Here is a 20,786-nt window from a genome sequence, read left to right as displayed (position 1 = left end):
GTGTGTGTGTGTGTGTGTGTGTGTGTGGTAATAAAATGATTTAAAGAGCGAGGTGTGAGCGAGAGGAGGAAGGACAAAGAAATGGCGCGAGTGACACAATGGAGGAGGGAGAGAAAGAGATGGAGGGATGAGGACTTGTGCTTCGAGTATCTTTTGTGAAGCTGCACTAGTGAATCATCGGCGAGCACACAGAAGGTGTCCTCACCCTGATGTTAGCGCTCGTTATGTGGGTGACACATTTACAGCAACACTTTCACAACGTTCGCATTCAAAGCACCGCCCCTTTGTTACCGGTCGGTTGTTTGCAGATTGCAGAGGTCTGGATTCTGTCAGACACACACACACACACACACACACACACACACACACACACACACACACACACACAGTGATTATGTTCATCTACAGAAATGACACCACCCTCTTCACACCGAGACAAATGCTCCCTGTGTGTCGACACTTAGTCAGTCCTCTGTCTCTGTTGCACAGTTGTCACGCTTCAGATAATCGGCCGAGCAGCACTTCCTGTCAACGTTTGCGTAACACTGGTGTGCAGAGGACTGGGGGGGGGGGCTTGTGGGAGTTAAACTACTGTCACTGCTGTTGACCTGATGTGACTTTTATTTCTCTTTGTATAATCCTTCTGCTCACCTGCACTCACTCTGGGCTCTGAGCTAAATGCTAATATCAGCTTACATGCTCACAGTTACAACGCTAACCCTGACATCCTGAAGGCCTCATCCAGCCGATCAGCAGGGGGGGTCCCAGGCAGCTAGAACCAATGAAGCCCCCCAGACAGCGAAACGTCCCCTGACAAACACAAGTAAGCCCGACTCCTGCAGATTCCAATGAGGAAACACAATTTTAAATTTTAAATTTTAAAGCAGAATTTTAAAACTAGCACTAAAATTCTAATTGCAAAATAGAGAAAATAAAAGTGGACAGAATAGGAATAAATAGAAAGATAAGAGATACATGAATGAATGGTGCATTAAAAGAAAAATAATGTGACAGTAATAGAAACAGTGAATTTAAAAAGGCATACCAAATAATAAAACATGCTAAAATATAAATAAGTGGACGAATGAATAAAATTGAATTGAAAACCAGACTTCACATTCCTCTGAACATAACAAAATCAAGTCAGGGCAAGTAGAAACCCTCCTCAGCCAAAGGATCAGTGCTTCCTTTGGACAAATACTAGACTAGTCTGGATGTCAGCATTTCATTTGAGGACATCCCCCCCCTCTCCTCCTCTCTGTCTGTTATCTAGGTTGGAGTCAGTAGGTTTTTGGCCGACAGACTGGCCAACAGATGCTGATTTGTTAAACCTGAGAGAGCACAGTGAGACTCCTGAACGCTGCCCTGTTTCTCCGGCATGTGTTTCTCTGCTACCAGGCCCCCACTTGACGCTGGTGTGCATGTACCGCCGAACAGAGCGGAGGGAAATCAAGTGGCTAAATCTTTTGTTTGGGGTCCATCTGCCGAGGGGAGGGCGAGCGCAACCGGACTGTGTTCACACTTGACAAACCGCTGACTAATCCGGGCCAATTACGAGACAAGCCCATTAAGGCTCGGCGACGGAGATAGAAGTCGAATCCCTCATTTGTGAAACCGCGTGTGTTTAATGAACAATGCCGTTATCATCAGCGCCGTTGATCACACAATGAAAATCCATTCGGCGGAGGTGCACGGTCGGCTTTAAGGGAGTGCACGGCGTTTCTCACAATGACACAAACACATTGGTTATTTGAGTCCTAATTTTCCCCCCATCTGCACAATTAATGAATCAAACTTTTCATTGTCACAGCTCAGTGGGACCGAACAGGTCGGGTTATTAAAAAGTCACCGCCGCCTCATTCGGTGATCTCAGGCAAAGGACTGAATTAGATTGGTAATGTGTGATTGCCCTCAACTGGTCGTTATAATCAGAGTTCATGTTAATGGAGAAGCAGAATGTCTCTGTACCTTTCAGGTGAAACTTAATATCAAGCTGAGAAACGTCAGTAGCTTTGTTCTTCCCTTCGACAGCAAACTTTCCCTGTAACGAAACCGCTTATTAAAGAGTCGTTTTCACATTTCAGACCCTGTCTCTTTCAACGTGTTTTATTAGAAACTGTAACTGCAACAAGGACGTCTCCTGTGTGTCTCTCATTCAGCGCTGGCTCTGGGGTTAACTCTGTCAGATATTTTCTGATTTAGCCCTGAGGTCTTTACACAGTGGGGGCGGTTTAGATTCTTTTTCTTTTTTTCATTTTTTGACAAGGTCAACTTTACTGCAAATCAAAGCATTAACCAATCATTACTCACTATAGTAGTTTAGACCATACAATAACTTCCCTGTGACAGACTGCCAGATGCTGCTCTGTGTCGATAAGATCCTGGTACAGTGGACATTGTTATTAGAAAATTAATAATTACTGGTAAATCATTCTGTGCCTTACTTTGCTCCATGCTTTTGTCAATGTGTTTTGCCGGCCAGCATGGTCTTGATATGGCAAGTGCAGTACGGGAAATGTCTGCATATGCATTTTTTATTGTTCTCTTTCCCCAGTGTGTTACTAGTTTTTTGATAGTGTAAAAGTTCAGCAAAGTTAAAAAGCCAAAAGTTCGCAGAAAGAAGCTCCTCCCCCCAACATAAAACTAATCAGTAATCCAGTAGAGACTTCTGGGTTATCGGGATGTCACAATGACACGTGCCAACACAATGCCCCACATTTTGCTTAATGCACACCTATAGCAGCTAGTCTGGCGCACACCCGACTATAAACCTGAAAATGAGCATAATACGTCTTCTTTAAAAAGAGATTTGGGTTTTTACTTTTTCATAGTCATACCACACAATACTACATCTTTTCCATTCAACAATATTGTGCACTGATCTACTGTAGACACATTAGGCTTAAATGACATCAGATTGTCAACTTCTTCTCTCAGTCGTGGAAAATAGGGATGATTAACGCACATATTTTTTACATAGTTTTCGCAAACAAAATCAACAGTAATCTGGCATCACGTCTGCAATGTTGACAGGAAATGAAGCAGCGTAGTCGCTGTTTTTGATCGGATCCTTGAGAGATGACACAAAGTCTTGGCAGATGACGCACTGTCCTTGTCCCTCGAAGATGTTTTGCCTTTTGAGCAGGAGGTGACTGCCAGTGGTGGATTTCACTTCCTTTCAGCATTAATCAGCAAAGGGAGATTTATTTTTACATCCTCTCTGAGCAATACTGACTGAGGCTCTTATGAAGTCTGCTGCTGGGGAAGAAGGATGGAAATTTACTGTAATATTCCCTGATTTACTTTTTCCTATTCTCTCCTGCTGTCCCGCCTAATCCAGTTTGTCTTTGACACCACCATCCAGTGAAGCTTTACTTTTGAATCAAAGGACATTTTCAACTCCTGGAGGAGATGCAAAAGTCAACAAGTCCTCGGGCCTTATGTGCTTCTCTATTCTGTCTGCCTCTCCCTCATCAACCTCTCTCACCGTTTCTTTCCCTTTACCTGAGGCCTTTTTTTCACTTACAAAATTCATCTCAGCATTGATGGATGTACCAGGCACAGATGACTTTTGATTTCGGGCTTCTGATTCTGTCTGCCTCTCCTAACATCCACTTTGGGTGCAGCGCTCCATCACATTGATTTCTCAGAAGATGAAACTCTGATTGAACAGACCTCTCACCCCCACAGACGTGTGTCTTGCACCATTATGATGCATGAAGGAGGACGCCAACGCACCCCATCACCTGACAGGCGAACTACATGAGGCCAGTCACCCGGTACACGCTAAAATCACCTATATTTAAGTTAAAATTAGTCCTGTCTCTCAGTTCCTCCTGAACCCTAACTCTGCGCTGTCAGGATGAAGGATAAAGAAAGGTAGTCTGTAATTAAACGGCTCTATCGCAGACATTTGCACAGTGATGCTGACAGTCTGATAGATTAAATCCCCAGTGAGCTAAAGAGTGGAAATAGATTCTTTATTTTGTCCTCTGCTCGTTTTTAGACTTTTCAAACCACTGCTCATGTTTTCATGCGGTACTCTTTCTACTTGTACAATGATCCTGCAGCCGCAGTTCAGTGCCAAATGTAGGAAGAAGTGTGGCTTCTATGCAATGAAGCAACAATTAGAGGTGCAGAGGTCGGGATGGTGGCCTTGTTTACTACAATTAACGCCAGAGCCAAAAATTCAGATCGCTTCTCAAACCAAACATAACTGTGAAACCATAAAAGTACTTATTCATGTGGTGGTAGTGAACAGGCCCTGAAAACTCACTTGACACTGGAATACCAATGAACATTCATATTCACAGTATTTCAGGCGTGTGTTGTGTGTGTGTGTGTGTGTGTGTGTGTGTGTGTGTGTGTGTGTGTGTGTGTGTGTGTGTGTGTGTGTGTGTGTGTGTGTGTGTGTGTGTGTGTGTGTTTGTGTGTTCAAAGAGCTGCTTTGTAGCAGGCACAGACACGCTGGGACCGTGAGTGTTACAAAAACTTCAGACATACCTTTTTAAAACCATCATTCATTGGTTAAAATCCCAACCTTTAATCAATAAATAAATAATAAGCTAACAAAGCCCATGGACACAGTTGGGGCAGAGGGAATGAGTTTTTATAAAAATTCTCAAGACTTCAATGATATATCCCCTGATTGTCAAGTTAAATAAGATGAGTCATGTTAATATGAATGTTTATAAAATGCATTAATTAATACTACTGTCACCACGTCAGGACCAGTAGACCTCATGGGGACCTAACCCCTGAGGAGACAAAACTTACCAACATCTATGTTAAAGTTAGTTGGTAAGATGTGAATTGTGGTCAAGTTAAATTTAGGGTTAGGCATGAATTTGTCATGTTTAAGGTCAGGGACAAGGTTTCCGTTATAGGCTGTCAACAAAGAATGGAAATAAATAATTAGGATATCTGCGCAATCCTGTGAGTGTGTGAGTGTGTGTGCCTGTTTTCTTGTGCAGTCAGGCACATGCAGGCGGTGTGGAGGTGTGTCTGACATTAGAATGAAGGTAGCCTCTGCATAATTCAGATGAGCCTGTCTCCTTTAGTCTCCTATATCCCTCCCCTCTCTCTCTCTCTCTCTCTCCCTCTCTCTCTATCCTCACATAACCCATCTTCATTTCAAAAGTAACTCTCTCGCTCTTTTTCTCCCTCCGGCTGCATCTCTATCTGTGTTTTCTGAAGATCTTTTTTGCTGTAACCTTCAAGGGATCATCACATTTCTGCACCATTCATGAGCTCTGATCAGGTTGTGTGCAGCGGTAGTGCCCTTCATCTTCGAGGATGGCTCATTACGCACACCTTGCACGCACACACACACACACACACACACACACACACACACACACACACACACACACACACACACACACTACAGTTTTGAGAAATTACTTGATCGCTGGATTCTTCAATTATGCATGAAGGCAACTTGAAGGCTTTAATTAAATAAATGTGACAACTCTTTCATGGTGTTATTTGTCGTCGTCTTCATCCAGAAATAAATGGATGTTCAGAGGAATTAACGGACGTCTAATGTAAGCAGCTTCCACATAACTATCTTGCATGAGGAAAGCTCTCCCTTGTGTGATGTTATCCATCTGCTTTATATGTCAGTGGACACACACACAAACACACACACGTGCAGTAACTGTCGTCTGCTGTGAAAAGATCGTAACTGCTGGTGCATGTTCACAGCACTAGTTTATCCTTACTGGGCAAGTAGATTTTTTGCAGTCGCGGGACCAAAGGAACCACATTCCCAGGCTATCAACTATCACAGCACTGCAATCCTGCTGCTGAGGAGTTATAAAAAAAAAGGGATTGGATTAAGATCAGTCAATCGGCTCCTTGTGTTTTCCTTTAAAGAGATTCAGGCAGTCAGACTTCAACAGCCACAACAGAAACACCTTTCCAAGGATGAAACTGATGCCAGTTATGCAGGAGCAGTAAAATTTAATTTCACAAATATACTGCAACATACTTTATATATACCCAGTACTGCTCACAGTATGAGGAAGTGGGAGTCGCTGGTTAAAGCATTTACATCAGAGAGACACGGGGAAACATATGAATGTGATTTGATCATGGAAATGTGCAGAGTATAATGCATGTGCATCACTGACAATTTCTGTGGAAGGAACATATGCAGGGAAAAAAAAAATCTGATTTGATATATTGCTTTTGCTGTCCTCTTAATGCACAACACCCCTGATCTTCCTCTTTTACAGAAGCTCTTATCACGGAAAACCCTTTACTGATGGTGTAAAAAACAATATATACTAATATGTTTAAGCAGTATTAGTGTTATTCATCGAGGATCCTGAGTTCAAACTGGATTTCAGTGAATTTTCTGGTTAATTAAAAGTTGAGGATTATGAATTAGGACAAATGGATCACAGCACATTTCAGTGTTTACATCCCGCTCTCAGACATAAACACCGTGTTAAGAGGGTTGGTTTTAAATTATGTATCAATACAGATGAGAGAATAAATGCTCTTAATTTGTGAGAAATTCTGCTACAGTTCTCAGCATGAGTAAATACTTTGGATTCCGCATCTTTGATACACTTTGGCAGCTCTGGTGTGGCTCAGGAAACAGATCGGGTCAACCAGTAGAAGGTTGGTGGTCTTCCAGTAAACACAGTATATATGGCGTATAAACCTGTAGTTGAGCTGTGTGAATAGGTGAATGTGGCTCGTAGTGTAAATGACTTTAATAAGACTAGGGTTAGGGTAAGCATTTAATAAATACCGACCATCTTTATGTGTTACATTATGGGAGCTCGTAACACTGTGAATGAATGAGGCTTTCACACAACACTGCAAACCCAGGTAGACTGAACCCAGGAAATACTCTGATGATGATGTTTATGGCAAAAAGGATGAAGATGCCAGTTTTCCTTTGACCTTTTATTTCCAAGAGCATGATATGTTACAGTGAAATCCAGGGACCAAGACAAGGATAAAGACAAAGGGATTTTACAATTCCAAAGAACTTTTTGTCTCCACTTTTCTGCCTTGCAACTAATCCTCTTATTGCAAAACCAAAAACATACTTTTTGACCTTCTCTGTTTTCCTACTGCATCAAATGGGTGAAATAGATAGAAATGAAAATCACTGAAATCCGCAATGCTGCAGAGGGCGAGACAAACTAGCTCACATGAAGGTTGTAGGCTAAGATGGTTGTTTAAAAGTATGTTGATAATTGGCCAAAGATATAGTGCACATCATGCTCTGTGGATTACTTTTTAGGTTACATCAGACACAAACATCAGTGTGATAAGAACTACATTAAATGACAGGAATCATTTTTTTGTTAAACGTTTATTTAACATACACCTCGACTTTTTAGTTTCGTCCAGTTCCACTAACATGGAGGAGGCAAGGTTGATGACCTATACAGCAGCCAGCTACCAGGTGGCAATCAAGATGATTTATCTTTACTTTTCGGGAGCTGGGATGTTGTAAATCTTTATATACAATCTATGTTACATTGTTGTTGTTTGTTAGACCTACAATTGTAAATGTAACTATATACAGTTACTCATATTTTGTATTATAAATACTCCATCATGTGTATTCTGTTACTCACAAAAACTGCATAAACATAAAAGAGGCCTGTGTGCATCAGCAGCTGAGGGGTCTAAAGTACTGTTTGTTCCCAGTTGTGCCTTATGTCAACATCTGATCAAAGCAGCACACACACACACACACACACACACACACACGCACACACACACACACACACACACACACACACACACACACACTCAGAAAAACACATGCATGAAAAATGCACTCACATGCATGCATCGGGTTGCTTAGTTCACCCTCAGGGTGTTGAGTAAGCCTGATTCTTGATGTTCCCCTGATCGTTACATTTATTGCGTCAGTAGAAAATCCTAAATAAACCTTTTAACAGGATTCTCCTCAGTTATGCAGTAAATAGGCTTCTTATCCTAGAGGCCACCGGGTTTATCTCGGTCTACAAAGCCCACTATAGTGAGACTTTTGTAGTCTCGAGTTGCAGGATTGGAGCAAGTAATAGGCTTTTCATTGAATATTCGAATTTCAATCACAGGACATTTTACAGATCATTTTAGAGCCATGGACATTGAAAGTGATATTTTGCATTTACTTCAATACATTGTAGTACAGAACAATTTCATTCGAAAACATCAGTAGTGTCGACAAACTGAAGTCCATCACATGCACATTTGATATGTTGATTCATGAATATTATATATCTTTTTTTTTGTTTGATTATTTATGGATTGATTGATGTAATATGTAATTTGCAATCTGTTCGCCATGTGATGGACTGGTGACCTGTCCTGGATGTACCCTGCTTCTCCTCATCCAATGTCAGCTGGGATTGGATCCAGTGCCCCCGCGACCCTCAAAGGATAACTGGTATAGATAATTGATAAGAGATGAATGGATGGGTGGAATGAACAATGTAATCTGTCCCTAGCTTGAGGGAGTGTGCTATAAACATGAGCTCACAGACATGTCATAACAGAAAAAAACATCTCTGTGATTAACAACATTGATTATAACCATCAGGGTCAATGACAAGTCACAATGTCTTTAAAAAATTGAAGGTGAAAGTTGGGCTACATGTGCAGAATCAGAGGTGGATTTTTTTTTTGTTATATTATTGTTGTTGTTGTTAGTCATTCTTAAGTTACCTGTCAAAATTGACTTTTATGGAATGACTTTCCTTTTTTATCATTTTCTTTTTCCTTTACTTTTAAATTAGGTTGTATTATTCTATTTGTCGTCTTTTATCATAGATTTTGTACTTTATTATTTGCTGTGTTTGATATTTAAGCACATTATATTATTTAACTTGTTTGATTGACTTTTCTTTGTCTTTGTTTTTTTGTTTTGATTGGTCCGCCTTATCTAGAATTAGTAATTGTTTTTTTGAAAGGTGTTGTATAAAAAAGTTATTATTATTATTATTATTATTACTACTACAAGGTTCTATACTGCGCATAGATTCAATAACATTTTGAAAAAGCGCAGCCTTTTCTCTGTTTGACACTTGCGAGATGCCGTAGTAAAGGAATCCGGAAGCGGAGCGGCTGTCACCTAAACAAACGACATGTAAGCAACATTTTCACTATAAAGACATGACGTCCTGTTTAGTTGTCACAGCGCTCACTTTGGCATTTATACAAGAACAGTTTCTCATCCTTTAAACAGTTGAAGTGATGATATCAAAACGTCGTTTAGCGAGTTAGCTGACAGCGAATGAAAAGTCCGCAGGGAGGCTAAGTAAGTTAGCGAACTTCCCGTCTGCAGTCAGTGCCACATCGTCAGAAGCTGGTCCGCGGACACACATTTATATTGTTGATAAGTTGTCAGACTTTTGTTTTTTGGGACCTTTTCTGAATAGTTTTGATGTTCTCACCCATAGTTTTATTAGTAAGTGTAGCTAATCGAACTATAGCATGTTCAAAGTCCTTGTATCCCTCTTTTATGTTATAATGTATGAAAATAATATGTACTTATAGGTGTTGAACTGGTTTTAGAACAAAAGTAGATCTAGTTTTTCTATCTAACATTCCTCAGGACATGATGTGTGCAAATATACAACGTTTTGTTTGCCTGGCAGCAGTTCAGAGAGACTCCTTGTTCATTTGTGTAACATTTCTGTTGGATTGTTTGCAGGGGTTGATGTTGCACAGAGCCATGAAGAGGCTTCATCCTCCATTTACAAACCTGTGAAAGTCCAGAGAAGAAGACAGGAGGAAATTCACTGCAGCTGAAGTTTGGAGAAACAGGGATAAATTCAGCCATGGCTCGGGAAGAAGATGAAGAGGAGCTCACAGTCGATAAACCCAAGGAGGTGGACGTGTTTACGTCCGTGCGTTTCCTGGGCTACCTGTCCAGCATCAACCTCCTTGTGGCGGTGTGCGTGGGCATGTACGTCCGCTGGGAGGTGACGAGCGAGCCGATGATCCTGGTCATCTTCATCCTGGGCCTCTTCGTCCTGGGGATAGCCAGCATCCTCTACTACTACTTTTCCATGGAGAGAGCCAGCCTCAGCTTGTTCCATCTGTGGTGTGGCTTCCTGCTCGGGCTTCTGTGCTTCCTCAACAGCCCCGCTTTGGATTCAGACGTCAAGGAACTGGTCGCCAACTATCTCCTCCTCGCCAGTATTATTTTGAAAACTGTTTGGGCTGTAACCGAGCGCATATGCAGCTCCATCCATTACAAAGCCACTTTGTTGACATCGAATGAGCTGCTGGAGCTCCTGGGATTTGGCATTGCCAGCACCACCATGCTTCTTCACAAGTCAGCGGCCATAGTAGGCTTGGTAGTGGCCCTGGGCGCTCTCATTGTAGACCTGCGGATGAAATCCCTCCTGGCCTTGCCCAACCTCATCTGTTTTGCCTTGGTTACGTCTCTTGTGTTTTTCCAGGCCATAGGCATCGCAGCCAACCCATTTGCTTTAGGCTGCTACCTGGGCAGGCTACTGTGTGAGCCTGTGCTGGATGTGTACTTCAGTGGGCTGGGGCCCAGCGTCCGCTGGATGCCACTGCTCTCTCTGGGGAACGTCTGGAGGAGGCTGTCCCTGCTGCCCCTGAGTGTGACTGAGCTGGCCTTCTTTGTCCTGGCTGCCTTGAAGGTACACTCAGCATTTTGCTCAAATGTTTGTGTCAGAAAATTGACATTTCCATTATGCGAGTCATTAGGTGTTGGGTGTAACTCAGTAAAGAATGAGCTCTTCAAACTGACTTTTTATTCCAACTGAAACTTGTTTTTCAAACTATGATACAGATTTTAAGTTGCTAGTTTACTTATATTTTAAGGCTGTTTATTGACACTTCATCTGTTTTCATAGCTTGGCCACTTGGAGCTGTGGTATCTGGTGATCCCAGGCTTTTGCGTCTTTGGCATTTTCTGGTTCATCTGCCACATTATTCTGCTGATCACAATTTGGGGCTTCCACACGAAGCTGAGTGAGTGTCAGAAGGCCTGGCGGGCCCAGCGGTCCAGTAGCCGCAGTCTGGAGCAAGTCATGGCCTCCAGGGGCATCCGGCACTTCTGCCTCATCTCAGAACGGCTGGTGTTCTTTAGCTTGCTGTCCACGGGGATACTGGGGGCTGTGTCCTGGCAGGTAAGAGAAAATAAAGTCACATTTCAAATATAAGGGCAAGACGCATTATAGTCATATCATACACTGCAAACCTGTTGCTGATCACAAACTCCGGAATGTTCTAGAAGAGCTCACACATCACGATAAGGCTCCTGCTGTTATTCCTCCTCTTCCAGCTTTAGCATTTTTATCGTCATGACAAGTCCCCTGCAAACACATATTGCACCCATTCTATAAACTCAGAAGAGAAATGCTAGTGGCTGTAGTGTAGTTAGAAGATGCTCCCGGAGCGAAATCAGCTCAGCTCTCATGCGTAACCAATTTTAATTAGCACCTTAATATCCCTATCTACTTGGATAAGGAGCAGCAATAACTTATTTAGCCTTATTAGACGTTTACCTTGTAAGAGTCTCATGGGGCCGGGTCCTAATTTGAGATCTGTTCGTGTCAGATGCAAACTTGCCTGAGAAAGAAGGAGCTGTCATCATTGATGTTCGAGAAAGTTACTATTCAGCTCGTGTTCTGTGAGGTTTTTAGCTTTGCATCTATTTTCTTTACTCGTGCTGTTGCAGTATAGTAATATATGGTCAGCGACTTGCATCCACATAACGCTCAGATGCACACATACACACCCAAAACAACAGCCACATTCGTCCAGTCTGATGCAGCCTCAGCAATAAACACAGCTTTGTGAAACTAAGAATATTCTCAGATGTGTTGATTCAACTCTATGCAAATCTTTAAGGCCACAGTGTGAGCTGTTATATTGGATTCCCTGCTTTGCAATGAGTTTATACAGGAGACCCACTCAACTAGATTATTACTTTTTATTTTGTATGTATTATATCTTCCTTTCAAAAGTCTGTGTGGAAATTTGTAAGTGCGAATTGACTGAAAAGAAGAATAGCACTTTTGTTGAGTCGAAGAGAGTTTCCTCGTCTGTAAATCAGCTCATGAATGAGGTGCAGAGCTTCTCACGAGTAACGCCAGACTCCCACAGCTTGGGGTCAACGACTGCAACACTCAAGTCCTCTTTCTTACGCTGTATGGTGCTTCATAGTCATATATTCAGGCACCTAAAAATATCATAAATACATCTTGCAGGTTCAAGTGTGGCTCCACTTAACTATGCAGGTATTGATTTGTGCATCACAGTGACTCAGTGACACTGATTGCAATTCAGTCTTTGTAGCACAAGATCTACTTTGTGTCACTACATTTTATTATACATTTGTGTGGGGATTTGTGTAAGTGCCAGAATTTTATTTTTCATTTTGGTCTTTGACATTTAAACATTCAAATTTAAAATACTTTTAGCAGATAAAATTAGTAGTTTTATTGCACAGTCTCGAGTCCACTCAGAATGTACAGGCTCATATACTGCAGTAATTGTACGCTTTTAATGGGTGCTCGGGATGTTTGGTCTTCTGCCATACAGTGTATTGTGTCTCCATTCAGTTAGGTCCTGTCATGTTTTGTCCTGCGATAATAACACTGTCAGTCCCCTATTGTATCACCGTCTCGCAAAGTGTCACCACCAATTATCTGGCTCTGATTGCTTTTGTACGCGCTGTTAGTTGTGAGAGAAAGTGACTCTGATTCTTTGATATTTTCGCAGCCCTCCAACGGCCTCTTTCTCAGCGCTCTGCTGGTGGTGTTGCCTCTGGAGTCTCTGGCCCATGGTTTGTTCCACGAGCTGGGCAGCTGCCTGGGGGGAACCTGCGTCGGATACGCGCTGGTCATACCAACGGCCTACTGCAGGTACTGGAGACACACAGACTGAGGCTGCATTCACAGGACTGCATCACTGTTGCTACTTGTACGCCTGCCGTCCACTTTTTTAGGGTCGGGTGATTCTGTGGTACTGTTGGCACAATCTAACTCCTGTTTATGCTGGCATGCACATGCCCAGTGTACGTGAGTGATCACGTGATATGCTATTTTTAGTTTTTAAAGGAAAAGGTATCGGTAAGGATTTCGGCCGACAGGCAAACTTACACTCATGAATCACACTTGAATCACATTTTGATTATTGATCAATATGTTTATTATTCAGTTTAACTAATTAATTTATCCTTCAGTCAATATAACAACAGAAAGAAGTTTTTTTTTTAAATTGCCTACAAAATGAATAAAAACAAACAAAAAAAACATATGAGAAGCAGTAATGAGTAAAAGCTTTGGCTTTTTTTTCCTCCTGGTAAATGTCTTGATCACTCATTCCAACTCCCTCTTCAGTTAACACAAAACCAGCCGGATAAATAGGCCAATAACTATGCATAAACATGCCGCTAATGTTTGGGCCCTTAAGGAATCATTCCACTGCTCCCTCCACGGCATACAAAGTCGATCAGCTGCAGCACTTGGCCATTAGCTGCCGCCGATGCCTCTCCCAGTGCCCTCTCAGTCGGCCTAGCGTTTTGTGAAATAGCCGAGTTAGTTTTGATGATGCCGACGTCTTCCCCACTGCTTCTTAACAGCAGAACCCAGCCATCAGTAATACATCGCTGCTTATTATTATTATTATTTATGTTTTTTTCTCGAGAGGCTTTCCACTGTTTTAAAATCCAGCCTGTGAAGATTTTGGGCTGGTATATTGAACATTTCAGCTGATGTTAGCATTCAGTGGGGATGTCAGGCTTGCTTGTGTTTAACTCTCCCAGGTGATTTTGGATGCAAGCCGATGTCCTGTTGGAGCAGTGGGCGCTCTGTATGCATGGCCGTATGTGTGGCGTCCATAGGGAGAACCGAGTGCACGACGAGAATGCGGCAGTGTATAATCGCCTGTTTGATGGCTGCAGATCATGTTTTCCCAATGACAAGAGCCCCACAGGGAGATGAGAGCGATAGGGGTGAGAAGGGGGGAGGCGCGGAGGGAAAAACAGGGAGGTAGACATGAGGCGAAGAAAACACAAGGAGATGACTGAGGTTGTAAACGGGGGAGAGTGGTGGTAAACGCCAAAAGGGACACACAGAGAAGAGGAAGGTGAGGAATTGTGAGAGAGGAGGAGAGGGAAATGGGTGGAGCGCTGAGAAATCGGTGGAGAAAAGGACAGGATTTTTTTTTTTTTCAAAGGATGAAAGAGAGAGTGTAACAGGGGGAAGATGTGGTCGGAATCTCAAACTACAAGCATTCACTCCCCTGGGGGCTGCAAGATCTGAAAAGATTAGATGGCTTTGGGTGAACAGTGTACTGGCCGAAGCCACACAGAGGTTTGCAGTCATTTTTTTTCACCGACTGTTGTATAGCTCCATAAGCTGTGCAGAAAACGTTGTTGTTTTGTATATGTTCCTCCACAAAAGGGCAGAAAAGGACATGAGTTGAAAACTCGGCTCAACGCAGGTAGCATCATTATCAGTGTGACATCGCAGGCCTGAGGAATACATCTGCTTTGGCTGTCAACAACTACTTATCTGCCCAGTGGCCAGAAAACCAATTCTATCTCATCCACTGGAGATAAGCTTCCAGCTGTTGTTGTCAAGGTGAGGTTTGAGGTGATGGCGAGGGCATAGGGCAGATGCCGTGATGGCTTCCGAGTTATGCAGATGTCCGTGAGAGTGAAGTATGGCTTAATCTTCTGATTGCCCATGAATAACATCAAGTACAGAGATGGAAAGAAAATGTATAGCGGCATAGAAGAGCTGCTAGCCTTGACTTGGAGCGTGTTAGTGTGTGTGTGTGTGCCCCCTCTGTGTTATCATCCACTTATATTATCAGGCAAGGCTTTGTGCGTCAACACACACACTTAAAAAAATCACCTTGCCCTCAACCATCTTTAACCTTAGTTCCTCCTCCACTGATGCTACTAAGTTTTCATTAAACTAAAACTATCTGTCTACACGAGTGTTTTGACTCCGTATTTGAATCCCCATCCATACTAAAACGCATGATAACGCATATATTGCGTGATCACTCATTCACGTGTCAGTGTAACAGCTCGTCCCAAGCATGTAAGCAGTTGTGTCATTGTAAAATCCAAAATGCAACTGCACAACAGCTGTTAACAGTTTCAGCAACGCTTGTAATTGATTATCCATGTTGCGTTCTACACTGGTAGCCGAGGTTAATGCCGGATGCAGGTCATGTGATAGGAGCCTGACGGATCAAGCGAAGGTTACTTCATGACCGAAAAGACTCAATTGGCAAACAGCTGAGAGCGTCACTTCTTCATTCCTCATTTCCTCTCTTTCACCTCTTCCTCTGACAAACTTCCTCCTCAGTAGTACGTTATGTTTTTCTTACATCCTCTCATCGGTCTCCCTCTCTCCCTGTCCAGTGCCAACGGCCAGCCCACTCTCTTACCACCTGAGCAGGTGCAGCAGTTGAACCAGCGCTCCACGGGCATGCTGAACAGTGTGCAGCGCCTCTTCTCCCACCACATGATCCAGACGTTCGGCTGCGACTACTCCACCAGCGGCGTCACCCTGGAGGCAATGCTGACCAAGCTGCGGGACTTTCTGGAGCGTCACACTGTGGACGGGCCCCGACATGACACCTATCTGATTTTCTACAGCGGGCACACGTACAAAGGCACCGGGTCGTGGGCTCTGTCGGGTAAGAGCCGCACTTCCACATTATTATTTGTATTACCTTCGCCATGGAGGGTATGTTTTAGTCTCTTGTTTTGTCAGCAGGATTATGCAAAAACTACTGAACAGATTTCCACAAAACTCATATTTCAATTTCTGTTAAATTTCAATAAAATGCTTATTCCTCAGGCTTATTCCAGCCAACACTAACCCTGACCCTTTCATCCGACTCCAATATCACCATTTGCCGATCATTCTGTTCTTCCAAATTACATTTCTACCACCAGTGGAGTTGACCTATGATTTCATGTAACCTGTAGGAGGTACTTCTGCAGCTGCCAGCAGGTGGAAACACAGTAACTCATCTCTCAAAAAATAGAAAATTGTGATATGATTAGAATATACAGTACAGTGTGTGTGTACACGCTGAGCCAGCTGCTACACTTGATCATTATGTGTTGCTGTTGAGAACAAAAGGAAACTAGATTGCAAACAAGCAGAGAAGACACAAGAAAAAAATGATGGACAAATGGCCGAAACGTCCAGTGTTGTGAGCTTCATCTAAAAATTTGCTCTAGTTATCACGTATAAACAATTACTGAAGATTTCAGCCAGGCACGGGTAGAACAAAAGTCCTATTTACTGCCGAGCTGTTGTGTATTTGCATTACAATCCGATTTCCATTCTTTTTCATTCCTCGCTCCCCCCAGTCAATCAGAGGCTGATTCGATTTACACATCAGACTGTGAGCGCCCAAAGAGTTAAAACCGCTGCGAAGGACTCGCCGTTGAAGTTTTGTTTCCCGCTGTGACGTCTGTGAGGGAAAGTTGCAGACGGTCTGCTGTGACACGAGCCGTCCCTCAACAGCAAATGAGAATCGCAGCAGGTTAACGTCGTGTCGGCTCCTACTCTTTTGTTCTGAGATTACTTGACACATTATCTCTGCGTGACGCTGCAAACAGGGAGAGAAAAAAACTCCCTGTTGAAAAGATAATCACTTTCCTTTGTCATCAGCATCTTGAAGGGACGTGTTTTTGAAAAAGTGGGCATGTTTTTACAGAAATCCAAATTGGGGACCGTCTCTGTTTTAAAGTCGTATTTCTGTCCTCTGATTTCTGAAGTTATAAAGCTTTTGTGCAGCAGTGTCCAGTGCTAAATTATACAGGGATGAAATAACAAGTTTGTCTTTGTTGTGTTGATCACTTAGGAAACATGCCTGAATGTTTCTGAAGTAAAGCAGCAGCTTTTTCTCTAAACACGTAGATTTTTCGTTAAGTGGAGGGATTCCAGTTTCCCACCCAAATATAAACCAGTCGTTGGCAGAGTTTTTCTGTGGCCAAAAGCACAAGGTATTATATCTTTTCCTTCAGTTCTAATTAACTCGCCTAAAATATATTATGATATCGAAGCAACATAAATAATTTGGTGCATCTGTTGGTGAGGTAGCACAGCTCTGATCTCTGTGCTCTGGAGCTGTCGAGTGGAAAAACAGCATCTTTGTGCAGTTTGTGTGGACACTCGTCGTCATGCTGACGGCCGTCAGACGAGCACACAGACGAACCCGCGAGTGAAAGTCGACAGGTTTGATCCCTTCAAAGCCACTTTGTCAATCAACAGCCACGAGTCCTGTCGAGGTGTCCTTGAACGTGACACGGAACCGATGGTAGCTCTATAACCTCCACTACACTGCATATAATAACGAGTGTGGTAAAGAGTGCTGTTTTTTAAATGTTAATGAAACACTAGAATGCCTCATTTTTCTATTTGCGAGTCAACTGAAAGTGTATTTCACAAAATTGTGCAGCAAAAAACGGCTAAATTATCTTTTCTACCTCGGCGGCAGTCTCCATTCATCCGTACAAAAATGCTTTTCCGTACTAGAGTGTGTTTGAAACAGAATTTCGGACACGAAACAACACTGGAAACAGGGCATTAATTTACAAGACACAGCGATAAGTACTTGAAAGTGGCTCATCCTCTCTTCCCTTCTCTGTCTCTCTCTTCTCCATCTCACCCTCTGACCTCCCCCGCTGTAGGAGGTGAGAGTCTCCACCTGGCCCAGTTGCTGGAGCTGTGGAGGGAGAAGAACGCCGGCCACTACTCCCGCCTCATCCTCGTGCTGGACACGGAGAACTCCCTCCCCTGGGTCAAGGAGGTGCGCAGGGTGGACGGGATCTATGTGGCCGTGCAGGGGGCCGAGCTGTCCGCCGCCAGGGTCGACCCCGAGGCCGGAGACATCCCTCTGTTAGGGGACTTCACCTCTGAATGGGTGGAGTTCAACTGCAACCCGGACAGCGACACCCAGTGGTCGGAAAGGGGCCGGACAGTGACGGCCTCGTACGGCGTGTCCAAGCGCTGGAGCGACTACACGCTGCACCTGCCCACCGGGAGCGACGTCGCCAAGCATTGGAAGACCCACTTCCCCAGGGTCACATATCCCATGGTGCACCTGTCCAACTGGTGCTGTGGTCTCAACCTGTTCTGGTTGTGCAGCGTGTGTTTGCGCTGCTTCAGGAGGTGCAAACTCGCCTGGTTCCCACCCGCTGTTCTGGACACTGGGCAGGGCATCAAACTGGTGCATTCATAGGTCGCATGGGAAGTTGTAACGTTCGTTTGTTGTCTTAACAGTTGGGAGTGTGTTGGGTACACGGTGTTTACATAAAGGAAGGAGAATGTGTTTATATAAGATTTTACCCCAGGAGGAGAGAGGAGAAGTTGTTCAGAGAGATTCTTTGCATCGTAATTTCTGATGCACATTATTATATTGGAACCCCAGAATGAGGCCATGGGACGCCAAATAAAATAACCCCATGCATGCTGCACATGAAGAGCTCAAAGAATAACAGTTACTGAGTGCAGCTCCTTTATTAAGGTTTCTTCATATATTAATGATTGATCATATTGAAAGACAGTTTGTTTTATTTTGTAATTCTATTTTGTTGGGAATTCTTTCTTTTGTTACATAGTGCCATTTTATCTTTACAATGCTGTGCCTTCTGAGGGCCTTAAATTTGCTGAATTATTTTATATTTATGTGTCTTATACATCCTTGCCTTGCCTCTTATTTTGTATTTAGAGGATTAAGGAGACAGTTGTTTGAGCCGGGGAGGGGCTCAGTGTCTTCCTAAAGCCTTTCTACAGGATGGACAAAATATTGCCTGTTGTGAGGATGAACTCAGTGACCCTCTGGTTCCAGGGACGTCCGACGTCGACCTGCCGCTCTCGCTGTGCGATCCTTTCTCTTTCCAACTGTTTCAAATTGCATTTATTTCTGCCCCGAACAAAGACAGATGCATGACAGTATATCACGACCAGACAATAGCCCTCTTTTTGTATTATATTAAGATTAATTCATCTTAAAGAAGTCATTTTGCTCTTTACAAACTCAGTTTCGACTTGTCATGCAAAGCAACAAATCAAGAGGTTCCGGGTGCTTGCTTTCTGTGCACTGACCTCTTTATTTCCTTTACTTGCTGCGTTTCATCTCTCCCCCACAAACACGAACTCTGGAGAGGATTGCTGCCTTGAAATAAGTTTGTTTCTCTGTGATGTTTTCAAAGAGGTCAAGTGGTGTTTTCCATGTGTCATTCCCCATGTGCCTCACCTGAGGTGTCTAAAAATACAAGAATTAAACTTGGATGAAAAGCTGGTCTAACAACGCTGTGTGAGACATGTATGAAAAGAGTAAAAATACATAAGAGATGGATAAAAATGGAAATGTTATAAGAACTTTTTTAAAGAAATACTCTAAGTACCTGAAAATGTACTTAAAGTATTTGCTCTTTGGCAAGACATGGTATCAGACAGATCGGCCAAACTCATTTAACATGACTGTCTCTGCAGACGCTGAGCAAATACAGACTCTGCTCACTTGAAACTCTGGATTGACAGGTGTCTGAGGGGCTTCTGGGTTCATTTGCTCGTCTCGGGGAGCGGCACTGTATCCTGACTCACCTGAAGGGCACTATTAAGAACAGAGCAAGATATATGGTGAGATCTCAGAAGGATGAAATTTGGTAATGAAGCAACATTTTTATCGGTTTTCATCCGCTGAGACGGGGAGAAAAGTCCTGAACCAGAGCAAACATATCCAGCGCTTTGAACCCACTGTGTTTAGCTTGTGTAAATACCAAACCATTAGGCAGATGCGAGCAATAAGTCCACTGTGGCAATTAGCGGAAAAGGAGACGAGTATAAATGTCGTCTTGTGAGGCCGCTCCTTTCATTGCTGCAGCCTGCGAGCTGCTGCTTACAGCTCAGGTCAGGGATTCATGTACTGTATACGGGGGGAATCATTTATGAGAATATTAGATTACGGTCCGGATTCATCTCCTAAACTGGATTAGGTAATAAAAGAGCCAGCCGCCTCTGAGGGGCCAGAGTAGATGTGCTGAGTCAGAGCCCCACCACACACACACACACACACACACACACACACACAGATACACAGATACACAGATACATGGGCTGGATGCAGCTGCACACACCAGCCTTCCTCTGTTCCTGTTTCTCCTCGGCCGAGCCTCTCGTCTGTGGGTAATTACAGCCTGTCATGGGGCATTACCTTCTAACACAGGCAGTGATGTGCCCGATGCTCGCCCGCGATTTATTTGGAGGAAATAAATGTGCTTTTATAGCACAAGTTGCACCCCTGTAAAGGAGGACTGGAGAAAATGCAACAACTGTTGTTTTGTTTTTCGATTATTGTTTGTTCCAGTCGCTGTAAAGGCACAGCAGGGGTGGCACTTTTATGCCATTTAAAAAATATCTCATTTCCCCAAACAATGTTTGTTGTGAGCCACTTTTGTGTTTAACCATTTGATATTCATCATTATCTTTAAGGCAGTTTGAAGAATGCAGGGAAGACATTCTTTGATTTTTAAAGTTAAAATGAAATGGTCTCACCCTTGACATCCTCCATCACTCATCCAGCTCAGACATCCATTTGAAGCTAAATGTACTAGAACAATACATACTCATAAATTCTGAATGTTGCCTTCTCTCTTCTTGAAATGAGTAATGGGATGAGAGAGAGAAGATTCAGCAGCGTCACTGTTCCAACTTTTCTTGCTGCGCCTTGCAGTGGGTCCGACATTGAAATGTCAAAGCCATTATCTCAAATTACAAGGGCTG

The 20,786-nt window shown here is 43.2% G+C and overlaps 1 protein-coding gene across 3 annotated transcripts; it reads left to right on the top strand.

Moving 5' to 3' along the window:
• The first annotated feature begins 9,060 nt into the window (after window positions 1-9,060).
• Window positions 9,061-19,311, top strand: tmem168a (transmembrane protein 168a). 3 transcript variants are annotated; one of them, XM_034578687.1, is made up of 6 exons: window positions 9,061-9,124; window positions 9,692-10,652; window positions 10,869-11,144; window positions 12,742-12,884; window positions 15,401-15,678; window positions 17,690-19,311. In XM_034578687.1, exons 2-6 carry the CDS (start codon window positions 9,819-9,821, stop codon window positions 18,238-18,240), a joined length of 2,082 nt encoding a protein of 693 aa, XP_034434578.1. In that variant the 5' UTR covers window positions 9,061-9,124; window positions 9,692-9,818; the 3' UTR covers window positions 18,241-19,311. The 3 variants fall into 3 exon arrangements, with proteins under 3 accessions (XP_034434578.1, XP_034434579.1, XP_034434580.1); XM_034578688.1 differs by lacking the exon at window positions 9,061-9,124 and adding an exon at window positions 9,131-9,295; XM_034578689.1 differs by lacking the exon at window positions 9,061-9,124 and adding an exon at window positions 9,308-9,445.
• Window positions 19,312-20,786: the final 1,475 nt, after the last annotated feature.

The sequence above is a fragment of the Hippoglossus hippoglossus genome, chromosome 23 (assembly GCF_009819705.1).
Source record: "Hippoglossus hippoglossus isolate fHipHip1 chromosome 23, fHipHip1.pri, whole genome shotgun sequence".
NCBI lineage: Eukaryota > Metazoa > Chordata > Actinopteri > Pleuronectiformes > Pleuronectidae > Hippoglossus > Hippoglossus hippoglossus.
Note: the sequence above shows the minus strand (reverse complement) of the source record. Positions and strands in the feature narration are given on the sequence as shown.